Source organism: Callithrix jacchus, chromosome 11, assembly GCF_049354715.1.
Source record: "Callithrix jacchus isolate 240 chromosome 11, calJac240_pri, whole genome shotgun sequence".
NCBI classification, from domain to species: Eukaryota; Metazoa; Chordata; class Mammalia; order Primates; family Cebidae; genus Callithrix; species Callithrix jacchus.
The window spans coordinates 72,671,279-72,683,594 of record NC_133512.1 but is presented as its reverse complement, the minus strand read 5'-3'; the positions used below and the strand labels follow the sequence as shown (position 1 = coordinate 72,683,594).

General features: G+C 40.5%; 1 protein-coding gene and 1 pseudogene across 2 annotated transcripts in view; one reads left to right on the top strand and one right to left on the bottom strand.

Annotated features, from left to right (window-relative positions):
* The window catches only part of GSAP (gamma-secretase activating protein), a 251,535-nt gene that overhangs the window by 162,948 nt on the left and 76,271 nt on the right, over window positions 1-12,316 (bottom strand). For both annotated transcript variants that reach the window (XM_078343041.1, XM_035254005.3), the window contains one exon: window positions 8,269-8,375. In XM_078343041.1, the coding sequence (XP_078199167.1) occupies window positions 8,269-8,375 (107 nt within the window). The remainder of the gene's footprint in view (window positions 1-8,268; window positions 8,376-12,316) is intronic.
* Window positions 8,505-10,297, top strand: LOC100394156 (beta-1,3-galactosyl-O-glycosyl-glycoprotein beta-1,6-N-acetylglucosaminyltransferase-like; annotated as a pseudogene).

Genomic DNA, 12,316 nt, shown 5'->3' with positions numbered 1-12,316 from the left:
TTAAAAAATCTGGAGACAACAGATGCTGGAGAGGATGTGGAGAGAAAGGAACACTTTTACACTGTTGGTGGGAGTGTAAATTAGTTCAACCATTGTGGAAGACAGTGTGGCGATTCCTCAAGGCCTTAGAAATAGAAATTCCATTTGACCCAGCAATCCCATTACTGGGTATATATCCAAAAGACTATAAATCGTTCTACTATAAGGACACATGTACACGAATGTTCATTGCAGCACTGTTTACAATAGCAAAGACCTGGAATCAACCCAAATGCCCCTTGATAATAGACTGGATTGGAAAAATGTGGCACATATACACCATGGAATATTATGCAGCAATCAGAAATGATGAGTTCGTGTCGTTTGTAGGGACATGGATGAATCTGGAGAACATCATCCTCAGCAAACTGACACAAGAACAGAAAATGAAACACCGCATATTCTCACTCATAGGTGGGTGATGAAAAATAAGAACACATGGACACAGAAAGGGGAGTACTAAACACTGGGGTCTATTGGGGGGAAAAGGGGAGGGCCAGTGGGAGGGGGCGGTGGGGAGGGATAGCCTGGGGAGAAATGCCAAATGTGGGTGAAGGGGAGAAGAAAAGCAAAGCACACTGCCATGTGTGTACCTACGCAACTGTCTTGCATGCTCTGCTCATGTACCCCAAAACCTATAATCCAATAAAAAATTAAAAAAAAAAAAAAAGAAAAGCCCACTTAGAAAAGGCAAAATACTGAGCGCATTCTTGCCTAATGCACAAGCAGGAAAGAAAACGCCAGAGCTGGCAAAATGTCTGGGGGAAAGAGGGGATAAAGAATACATAAAGCAACACCCAGTCGCCTCTGAATATAAACACAAAAGATGCCTGGCGTTGCCGCTGCTTCTACCTGAACTCATTCCAGGAATACCTAGGGCAGGATATGTAGGTAAGAAAAGATGAGTAAGAGTTGGAACATCACTCAAATTAACTGGAGAGGGAATATGGAGCCAACGTTAAGCCCAAACTATTACTCTTCTCTCCCCTACTCCTATTTGGTATTTTTTCACCAAAGAGCATATACTGAAACACTTGGGGGTCTCTTCTACCTTTAAAGTTCTATAATTTCATAATTTTCTTCCTGTAAGTATACTTTAAGTTAATTATGCAGTGTACCCCTTATATTCCATTTAGAAGACTGTCTCAAGATTCCATTTAAGTGTTTTTAATGATTTTTTTAAAAGTATTTTTGGCCGGGCACAGTGGCTCACGCCTGTAATCCCAGCACTTTGGGAGGCCGAGGTGGGTGGATCACGAGGTCAAGAGATCGAGACCATCCTGGTCAACATGGTGAAACCCTGTCTCTACTAAAAAATACAAAAAATTGGCTGGGCACGGTAGCACGTGCCTGTAATCCCAGCTACTTGGGAGACTAAGGCAGGAGTATTGCCTGAACCCAGGAGGCAGAGGTTGTGGTGAGCCAAGATCGCGCCATTGCACTCCAGCCTGGTAACAAGAGCGAAACTCCGTCTCAAAAAACAAAACAAAACAAAAGTATTTTTTACTTTTAATGTTTCCTGAAGCTTGTTGTAATACTGTAACTCTGTCTGTAGCACTGGTATTTCCCAGAGGTCACTAAATGTTCCTGAACATCCAACTGACAGAAAAGATGGATTTGATTAAGACCAAAAAATACAGAAGATAGCCTTTGGAAAGTATGCTAATTCATTATTTAGCCAGTTAGAGAACTGTGCTATTTTGCTCTTGAGACTTGTACCATGGAATAAAATAATTTTGTTGAATTACAATATAATTACACCATCTGAAAATATAGGAAAAGATGAATTAGAAAGATGGAGGTTCAAAATAAGGAGGATCGATTCCAAACAAAATACCAAGCAACCAAATTAGAAGATATTACAAGGTGTTACACATGCTCTTCCTGATTTAACATGGAAGGAAATTGCAAGTAGTATTGCACTAATAAGGCACTTCCTGGGCCCTAAAGTTACCAGTTCTTCAATTCAACAAATATTTTTTGTGCAACCACTATAAGCCGGGAGTCTCTGAGGCTACCAAAATAAATAAGCAGTCTCTGCCAGGGAAGAGCAACAGAGGGCCCACCCTCTGCCAGGCAAATGAAACTTGTTATCCAGCTGTAAATACCCTGAGCTCATTCTACAGCTATGATAGGAAAGAATGAGAGTTGAAATTGTGAAAAGGAATAATCTATAGTTACCTAAGCTGGGGGTGAGAGGAGGACCTGGAGAGGGGTGGCAAGGGAATTGGAGGGAGAGGACCTGATTTGTGAACTCTACCTTGTAAAGAACTAGCAGGATTTCACCCAGCAGAGACAGGCAACAGGCATTTGTGGAAAGCATTGTAGTGTCACAGCAAAGGTTTTGGAGATTTTTAAGTTTTCACCATATGAAACTCTCAATAGTCAACAATTTTTGGCCTGCAAAAATAGCACATTCATATGGTTCAATGTAATACAAAACAATCCCCTTGAGTGTGCCAGGTGAATGTTTAGAACCTGTAGAAGAATTAGTTAGAAAAGCAGTTGGAGTCAGAGTCAGAAGAGTCTTGAATTGAAGTACTTTCACCTTTATCCTATAGGTGATGGAGAAGGCAATTCACAAAATAACTTTTAACAAATAACCAATAAATGTATGTTTAAATGGTTAAATAATTTCAAGTTTAAGAGAAAACTATGTATCATTTTCAGTGCCACAAAGGAAAACAATTTAATGTTAACATGCAATGTTAATAAGGACTCAAGAAAACAGAGTGTTTCCATCCATGGCTAGGTGTGTAAATTGAAATAAACTTTCAGGAAGGCAGTTTGAATACACCGTGACCTAGCATTCCACTTTGAAGACTTTATCCCAAAGAAAAAGTCATAGATATTTTTAAAAAAAGGAAGAAACAAAGAAAGAGAAATAAAAACTTGGAGGCTGAGGCGTGTGGATCGCTTGAGGTCAGGAGTTCAAGACAAGCCTGCCCAAAATGGCAAAACCCAATTGCTACTAAAAATACAAAAGTTGGCTGGGTGGCATGCACCTGTAGCCTCAGCTACTTGGGAGGCTGTGACAGGAGAATTGTTTAAATTTGGGAGGCAGAGGTTGCAGTGAGCCAAAATCATACCACTGCACTCCAGCCTGAGCAACAGAGCAAAATTCCTTCTCAAAAAAAAAAAAAAAAAAAAAAAAAAATTTGCCACCAGGAAGTCCTTAATGTTCTACAGTAGAGAGTTGTGTAAATAAATCATTAATCATCCTTATAACTGAACATTACACAGCTACTTTAAATGCTTAAATAAATGTTTAATGATATAGAAATGCTCATGGAATTTTGTTACATGAAAAAATTAGGTTGCCAAACAGTACATGTATCAGTCAAGACTTTTAAGAACTTGATCAGACTGACTAGGTTTGAGTTTCAGAGCTACCATTTAGAGTTATGGGATCTTGGACAAGTAACGTAATCTCTCTGTAACTCAGTTTTATCTGTAAAAGGGGGATAACACCACTCCATACCTCATTGGAGTTTTGTAAAAGATTAAATGAGTTAATATACATAAAATACTTAGAAATTTGCCTGGCGCACAGTAAGCACTACCTAAAAGTCAGTTATTGTTAATATCATTAGTATTTCTTACCAGTGTATTAAGTCAACTTTGAAGCTAATGTAAGAAGCGAAGGTGGGAAGAGAACCATCAAGGCAAGAACCATACCCAAAGCATTCTGCAGAGCTGATCCATGAAGTCACCACTCTATCTGCCAAGCACTGACCCCATGGCTTTGGGAGCTGGACTCTGCTCATTGCCTCAGAACAGCTGTGTCGGCTGCCACTGGAAACCGGATGCAGCTGCTATTGCTGCTGTAGCCCTGGCCAGAGCAGATTCTGCATCATCCCTGCTGCTTTGAGTCACCAGCCCATGAATCAAAGTCAACAGAGGATTCATCTGTTTGGCTGCACCAAGTCTGCAAGCAGCCAAGAAGGTTGAGAAAAAACAGCATTGGGTGTTTTTATTCTATAGAAAAGTCAAATTCTGGCTAGGCATAGTGTTTCATGCCTGAAATCCTAGCACACTGGGAAGCTGAGGCAGGCTTGAGCTCAGGAGTTCAAGACAGCCTGGGAAACATGGTGAAGCTCCATCTCTAAAAAATACAAAAATTAGCTGGGTGTGATGGTGCACACATGTAGTCCCAGCTACTCAGGAGGCTGAGGTGGGGGGATTGCTTGAGCCTGAGAGGTTGAGGCTGCAGTGAACCATGATTGCACCACTCTACACCAGCCTGGTGAAACAGTGAGACCCTCTCTTAAAAGAGAAAGAAAGAAAAAAAAGAAAAGGCAGATTTTACTTTGTAAAATGGGGAAGTCAACAAACTTAGAAAGCAAATTTATGAATTGGATAATAAAAAAGATAAATGATCCCGTTTTGGTTTTCAAAGTACAGATATAATGTGAATGTGTATTTTCATGCAAATAAAGAAAGGACTAAAAGCATAGACATCGGGCCAGGTGCGGTGGCTCAAGCCTATAATCCCAGCACTTTGAGAGGCCAAGGTGGGTGGATCACAAGGTCAAGAGATCGAGACCATCCTGGTCAACATGGTGAAACCACGTCTCTACTAAAAATACAAAAAATTAGCTGGGCATGGTGGTGCGTGCCTGTAATCCCAGCTACTCAGGAGGCTGAGGTAGGAGAATTGCCTGAACCCAGGAGGCGGAGGTTGTGGTGAGCTGAGATCGCGCCATTGCACTCTAGCCTGGGTAACAAGAGCAAAACTCTGTCTCAAAAAAAAAAAAAAAAAAAAGCATAGACATCAAACTGCTCATGATTAATTCTGAATTGACCGTTATGGCTGATTTGAATGTTTCATCTTGTCTCTAACTTTCCAAATCTTTTGTGACATACAAAAAAACAAGACTGAGCAATATCAGATCTCTGTTTTTAAAAAAGAATTGAGTCTTTCTTAGATATAGTTGTGGAATAGAAAGTGGAAGACTAGGTTCAGATGGACATTGTTATCTTAGAACAGGACCTTGCTACTCCAAGTTTAGTCAAGGGACCAGAAACATTAGCTTGACACAGGAACATATTAGAAATGCAGAATCTCAGGCCCTGTCAGAAATCTACTGAAAGCAAAGAAGTAAATGAATCAGCAGATATTCAAGAAGTATAAGCAACAAGGCTTGACAATGTGAAGAAACTCATAAAAGATTACAAGCCTTAAAAACATGTCCAAATTTAGAAGGCAGAGTCATTAACAGAAACGAATTACTGGAATAGAAGCCAGTGTTTTGTTTTTGTTTTTGAGACAAGATCTCAGTCTCTCTCCCAGTCTGGAATGCCATGGCACGATCACAATCACAGCTCACTGCAGCCTCGACCTCCTGGGCTCAAGAGACCCTCCTACCTTAGCCTCCCGAGCAGCTGAGGCCATAGGCACGCACCACCATGCCCAGCTGATTTTTCAATTTTTTTGTAGAGATGGGGTCTTCCTATATTGCCCAGACTGGTCTCGAACTCCTGCGCTCAAATGATCCTCCCAAAGTGCTGGGATTACAGGTGTGATCCACTGTGCATGGTTGGTTTAGATATAAAAGGTTTGAGAACTTGAAAGATGGCCCAGCCAGGGAAACATAAAATTGGGGCCAATAAGAAATGTCAAAATTAGGCTTATATATATGAGTATAATCTAAGACATAATCCATTGTCTCCTGACAATGGAAGCCCTAATAGTGGATATGATTTCTAACAGAGAACATGCAAAACAAGATAAGAAATCCAAGCAAGATCCTTTGGTAATATGTGTATTTTGGAGGTAGGGGAGAAAGAGAAGTCAGAAAATGAATGACCAAAACTAAGATCAAGATATTAAAGCGTCAAAGAAAATAAAGGACAAATATTTCTTTATTATTCAATTCTTTCCTCCTTTCATGACAAATTATGAGTGGTTTACACAATTATACTTACACTAAAAAGGACAATAATGGATTAAATGAGATCTCAATTCTAGAAACATAGAATGGCCAAAATATTTGGGAGGGGGAGGATACGGAAGAGAAGGACACGAATGCACTGGATGTTATAATAGGTCTCATCATCAGAAGATACCAAAAATTTCATAGCTTTTGTTTGTGTTGATGAAAATTTTACTATTTTTACAGTGTTGCAAATCAAATAAGACCATGACTTATCTTTGTTTCATTCATTCAGCTAATATTTATCGAACACTTGTTATAAGCCAGGCACTCTTTGGGGTGCTGAGGATACAGCAGTTAACAAAACAGGTAAGACCCCTTGCCCTCATGGGCTTACATTCTAGAGGGGCAGACAGACAATAAACAAAAGAAATAAGTAAACATATTGTGTGTCGGATAGTAATAAGCACCATAGAGGAAGGAATAAAAGGTGGAGCGAGAGCTGCCATTTTAAAAGATGGGACAGAGAAGACCACTGAGGAGATGAATAGACTTGAAGGAGCTGAAGATGCCACTCATGCACATATCTGAGAGCATTTCACAGCAAGCCTCCGAGGCTGACGTGGCCCTGATGTGGTCAAGGAGGCCAGTATGACTGGACTGAAGGAGTGAGGGGTGGGCAGGAAAAGAGGATAGAGGAGTAAAGGCCTTTGGAGATTTTTGCACAGATATGGATTTTATCATTCTGGCTGAATCTATTCATCTATCTGTCTATCTATCTGTATCTATGAATGACACATCTATATCTGTATTGATATAGATTTAGATGTGTTTTCTTGAGACAGAGTCTTACTCTGTTGTGCAGTGGGGTAATCTTGGCTCACTGCAGCCTCAACCTCCCAGGCTCAAACAATCCTCCCACCTTAGCCTCCCAAGTAGCTGGGACTTCAGGCACATACCACCATACTCAGCTAATTTTTTTTTTCTTATAGAGACAGGGTCTCACTATGTTGCCCAGACTGGTCTCAAACTCCTGAACTCAAGTGATCCTCCCACCTCAGCCTCCCAAAGTACTGGGATTGCAAGTGTGAGCCACCATGCCCATTGGTTGCTATTTTAAGAACAGATTGAAGTAGAAAAAACAGATAGGAGACTATTATAAATATCTAGCCAAGAGTAATGGTGACTTGGACCAGGTATCTTTGACAGTTTTGTCTTTTTCAGATAGGTACCTCTTTTTGCTTTTCTTCTAGTATATCCTAAGAAAGTGGGATGGGAAGAGGGATGAGAGATTGTGTTTGTAGCAAAGACAGGAGTGCAGAACTCTCAGCTCTTCTAGTTACATAATTCTATGTATTTTGCAATTATCCTCAGCCACACAGAATAAAACGTATAAGTAATTTAAACATTTAATATGCCTAAATATTTAAATCTTCTACATTATCATAGCTTCAAGGAAATGTTAAAAACAAAAACTAAAAACCATTATCATCACTATGTCAATAAATGTATAGTTAGGCCAAGGTAACAATAAAAGAACCTGATCATTTATTTTAAAGACATGAGCAATATATTTGAAATGTAGAGTCACTGAATAATGAGTAGTTCTGAAAGGTGTAATTTTAAACCTTCCACTCTTTCAATGTTATAATTAAAACAGAAATGAAAGCAAAATCTAGAGTCCACACACAGAGTTGGATTACATCAGGAGATAGAATTTGCTTTTTCTGTGGATTCGAGACCAAAGGCTTCATTTATTTGCTAAAGATTAAAAGGATAAACCATTATTTCTCATTCTAAAGTACACAGACAACCAAGTCAAGTTAAATGTTGATTCAGGGAAGAGTTGTCAACACTGTATTAATATTACCCTAGTTCTGTAGTGTGCTTTATTGTTTACAAAGCACTTTAACTACCATTATCTCATTTGAACCTCACAATAGATGCGTTAATATCATCATTTTTAATGTACAGATGAAGAAACCCAGTCTCAGGAAGGTTAAGAGACTTACCCAAGAGCATCCAAGTCACTAGCAAGGGCCAGAGCTGGAAACAGAACCCTCACTTCCTAGACCACTGCTTTTTATACTGTACCAACCTGCGTTCTTTTCCAGATACAGAAGAGGCTACAGTAGGAGAATGGTTTTCTTTGTTCTTTGTGTGGGAATTAGCCAGGTCTGCAAGACCAAAGGTAGAAAGCAGTACCTATGGAAAGGTAACAGCTTGGGAATGATGGTCTTATGGTAAATACTGTTGTGTCCATTTAATATTGGAAAAAACAAGGAACAAAGGTTTGTTCTAGGTAAACAGTGGCTCTTCAATTATTTAGGAGTGGTTTGCCATTTATACTTACCTTGATCTTTTTCACTATTCTCCTTTATGGCTCTTGCTTGTCTCCTGGCCTGCTCGTTAGCACCTCCACCAGAGGGCAGGCAGAGCAGGAAGAGAAGCATTTGTAACCTGTTTGATCAAAAAGTTGCAAGAAGAAAACTTATGTCATTATTTTAATTCAGGCTTTGGAGTTTTTCTAGATTTCAGTTACCAACATGACCTTTGCCAACATTGTCCTAGATAAATCTAGAATAAACGATGCAGTAAAATGATTTCCTATGAATAAAAATCAACTACTTCTAATTATATTGTTGAATACAATATTACATATATTGAAACTTATAGAACATTTAAATTTACTTAGAACTCATTACATGTGCTAACTTTCTATAACATTTTTAACTTGTTTGGAATTGGTGTGAATGTCTCCAAAGGCATATCAAATGCTCTGGAACTTAGAAAATAAAATCTATCCTGGCGGGTGTGGTGACTAACGCCTGTAATCATAGCACTTTGGGAAGCTAAGGCAGGTGGATCACCTGAGGTCAGGAGTTCGAGACTAGCCTGGCCAATATGGTGGAAACCTTCATCTCTACTAAAAACACAAACATTAGCAGTGGGGTGGCTAATGGACCCAGGAGGCAGAGGTTGCAGCGAGCCAAGATTGCACCACTGCCCTCCAGCCTGGGTGACAGAGTCAGACTCTGTCTCAAAAATAAAAAACAAAAAGAAAGAAAAAGAAGAAAAGTCTCTTCCACAGCAAATTCCTCAGCATTTCAAACAGCAATCAGAAACTTTTTGTTGTTGTTGTAAAGAGTGGTCTTCTAGGCTTCAGGCAGCAACAGCTTTTCTCTTCTTCATGACTTTGAAGGTTGTCAGTTTGCATTTATCAGAAGTGCAAAGGTATACTAAAATGAAAAACAGCATATTTAGAGTTAAGGAAAGTCTGGATCATTTAGTGCTCTGATTCCAGGTGACACCCTGCACCCATTACAAGTGCCACTTATGCTGTCAGGTATCTTAAAGGTACCAGGTATCCAACAATAATATGTTCCCTGGGGCTTTTTAAACATCCAGCTCGGATCTGCAGGCTCCTGCACACCCTGGAAGATGGGAAGAGGAGAGGTGTAACAGACAAGGGTACCTGTGCTTTACTCTGCATGGAGAGAAAGTGCTGGAGTGAGAGTCTGGCCCTGGAGGTGTAAGAAGGTGCCCTACTGTACTGCTTCTGCCTGACAGAGCCTTTAGGGGCCAAGGGTGTGGTTTTTGCATCCCAGTGGAGTTGAGTCAGGCTGACCTCAATTGCATGAAGGACCTCTACACAATGAGTACAGATTGGGGTACTTGATAAATCTTTGTGGTATGGATTTTGCTATTCAAACCAACCTGGAAATTGTCAGGAAGCTCACGTTATTAATGGGTGGAAACAACCTGGAAACTGAGAGGATGCTAGTCAGTAAGGAAGAAAGGTAGAAAAGGGGGTATGCAGTTATTAATGGAAAGCTGACAAACATGGGGACTGTGAAGATATGTCCTTCACTCAAAACATCTCTTTTTTCAGGCAGTGCCTATTTTCTGGTCAGTAGGGAGGACGTGGTGTATATGCTAGAGGATGAAAACATTTAAAAGTTTATGGAGTGGGCCCAAGACACATACAACAAGTACCTCTGGGCCACTGTTGCAAGGATTCCTGAAGTCCCCAGCTCATTCTCCTGAAGCCATAAGTACAACTTGTCTGATATGCATGCAGTTTCTAGGTTTATCAATGGCATTACTTTGAGGCGAGGCACTCCTTACCCACCTGCCAAAGGGTCCATGTGCTCTCAGTGTGCATTTTCGGAGCTGGCACCTTGAACTGGATGCTGTGCAAGCACTACTTGTTTGCCAATAAGCCTGACACGGACATTGACCTTTTTGCCATCTAGTGTTTAGATAAGCATCTGAGACCTAAAGCTTTGGAGGCTTTAAAACACTGGGCCCTCTTTGGAGCAAGGACTCTAAGTCTTCATGTCAGAGAAGCTGCCTGGTTTCTGCAGAGCACAATTGGCTAGAAAGGTTAGAGCATTAAATGTTCATCTAGAGTTAATGTGAGGCGGAAGTATAATAAAAGTAGCTGTGAAGCCAGGGCAGGTAGCAAGGCATTTTGAAGAGAACAGGCTGAGGCAGCTGGAGAAGAGGCTGACACAAAACAATCAGCCTGTGGAAAGATCTCAGGGGCTGGACGCAGTGGCTCACCCTTGCAATATCAGCACTTTGGGAGGCTGAGACAGGAGGACTGCTTGACCCCAGGAGTTCTAGACCAGCCGGGGCAACATAGGGAGACCCTATCTCTACAAAAAATAATTGTAAAAAATTAACTGGGCATGGTGATGCATGCCTGTAGTCCCAGCTACTCAGGAGGCTGAGGTAAGAGGATCACTTGAGCTCAGCAGGTTGAGGTCTCAGTGAGCAGTGATCATGCCATGGCACTCAAGCCTGGGTGACAGAGACCCTGTCTTAAAAAAGAAAAGAAAAATAAAAAGAGCTTAGGGACTTAACAAAATTAGAAGATTTCACCTGTGCCAAAATTATTTAGAGAATTTTAAATATGACAATTTTCCTGGTATGAATAAATTTATAGCAACAAATAATCATAAAGATAAAATTTATTTCAGATATTTGTTAAAATAGAGATTTGATTTTACTCTAAATAATCCTTTTAAATAATTTCTTTTCTGCTACAACAGTGTGCTATGTGTGTGTCTCTGTATGTCATCTTAGAAAGCTTAAAATAGGCTTGATTTAACAGTAAAGAATTTTTTTTTTTTTTTGAGACGGAGTTTCACTGTTGTTACCCAGACTGGAGTGCAATGGCACGATCTCGGCTCACCGCCACCTCCACTTCCTGGGTTCAAGCAATTCTCCTGCCTCAGCCTCCCAAGTAGCTGGGACTACAGGCGCGTACCACCATGCCCAGCTAATTTTTGTATTTTTAGTAGAGATGGGTTTTCACCTTGTTGACCAGGATGGTCTCGATCTCTTGACCTCGTGATCCACCCGCCTCGGCCTCCCAAAGTGCTGGGATTATAGGCGTGAGCCACGGCGCCCGGCCAGGAATTTTTTAATTAAAAAAAATTGAACTAACAATTGTCATGATTAATCTCATTTTAAAGTTAGTTCATGTTGAACTTTTCTGGACTATTTATGCATTGATTGTTTTAGCATGCATTTACAGAATGCCTACCATGTGCTAGGCATTATAGGAAGTGCTGAGAGAAAAAGATAAAGAAGACACAGACCTTCCCTCTAGAAGGTCTCAGTCTAGAGAAAGACAGACAATTGCATTATAGAGCAGTGATGAAGTAAGATTTAGAGTAAGACGAAGAATGCAATGGGGTATGCATCAGAATATGCAACAGACATATTGGCTTAACACCAAACTGGAGGAGTGGGTACAAATCAAGAAAGGAGATGGTGGCTGAGTAACGGATGAATAAGAGTTTCCCACATGAAGAAATGAGGAAGTCAGTCCAAGAAAGAGATGCAGTATCCTCAGAGTTATGAAAGTGTGATGACAAAGCGAGGTGAGTTTAGGGAAGTAAAACTGGTTCAGCATGACGAAGACGTTACATTGGGCCAGCACAGTGGCTCACACCTATAATCCCAGCACTTTGGGGGGCAAAGGCAGGCAGATCACCTGAGGTCAGAAGTTTGAAACCAGCCTGGGCAACATAGTGAAACCCAGTCTCTACCAAAAATACAAAAATTATTCCTGTGTGGTGGTGAACGACAATAGTCTCAGCTATTTGGGAGGCTAAGGCACAAGACTTGCTTGAACCCAGAAGGCAGAGGTTGCAGTGAGCCGAGATCATACCACTGTACTCTATCTCAAAAAAAAAAATTATATTGGAGCAAGGAAGCATGGGGGCAGATAAGGCTGAACAGAAGGGCATATGTCAGATGATAAAGACCCTTTTATGTCATGCTAAAGGTTTGAATTTTGTTCTAAAGGCAATGGGAATTCACTAAATGTGTTTTAACAGAAGAAGGCCATGATCAGATTTGTGTTTTAGAAGGTAAATTTGTTGGCA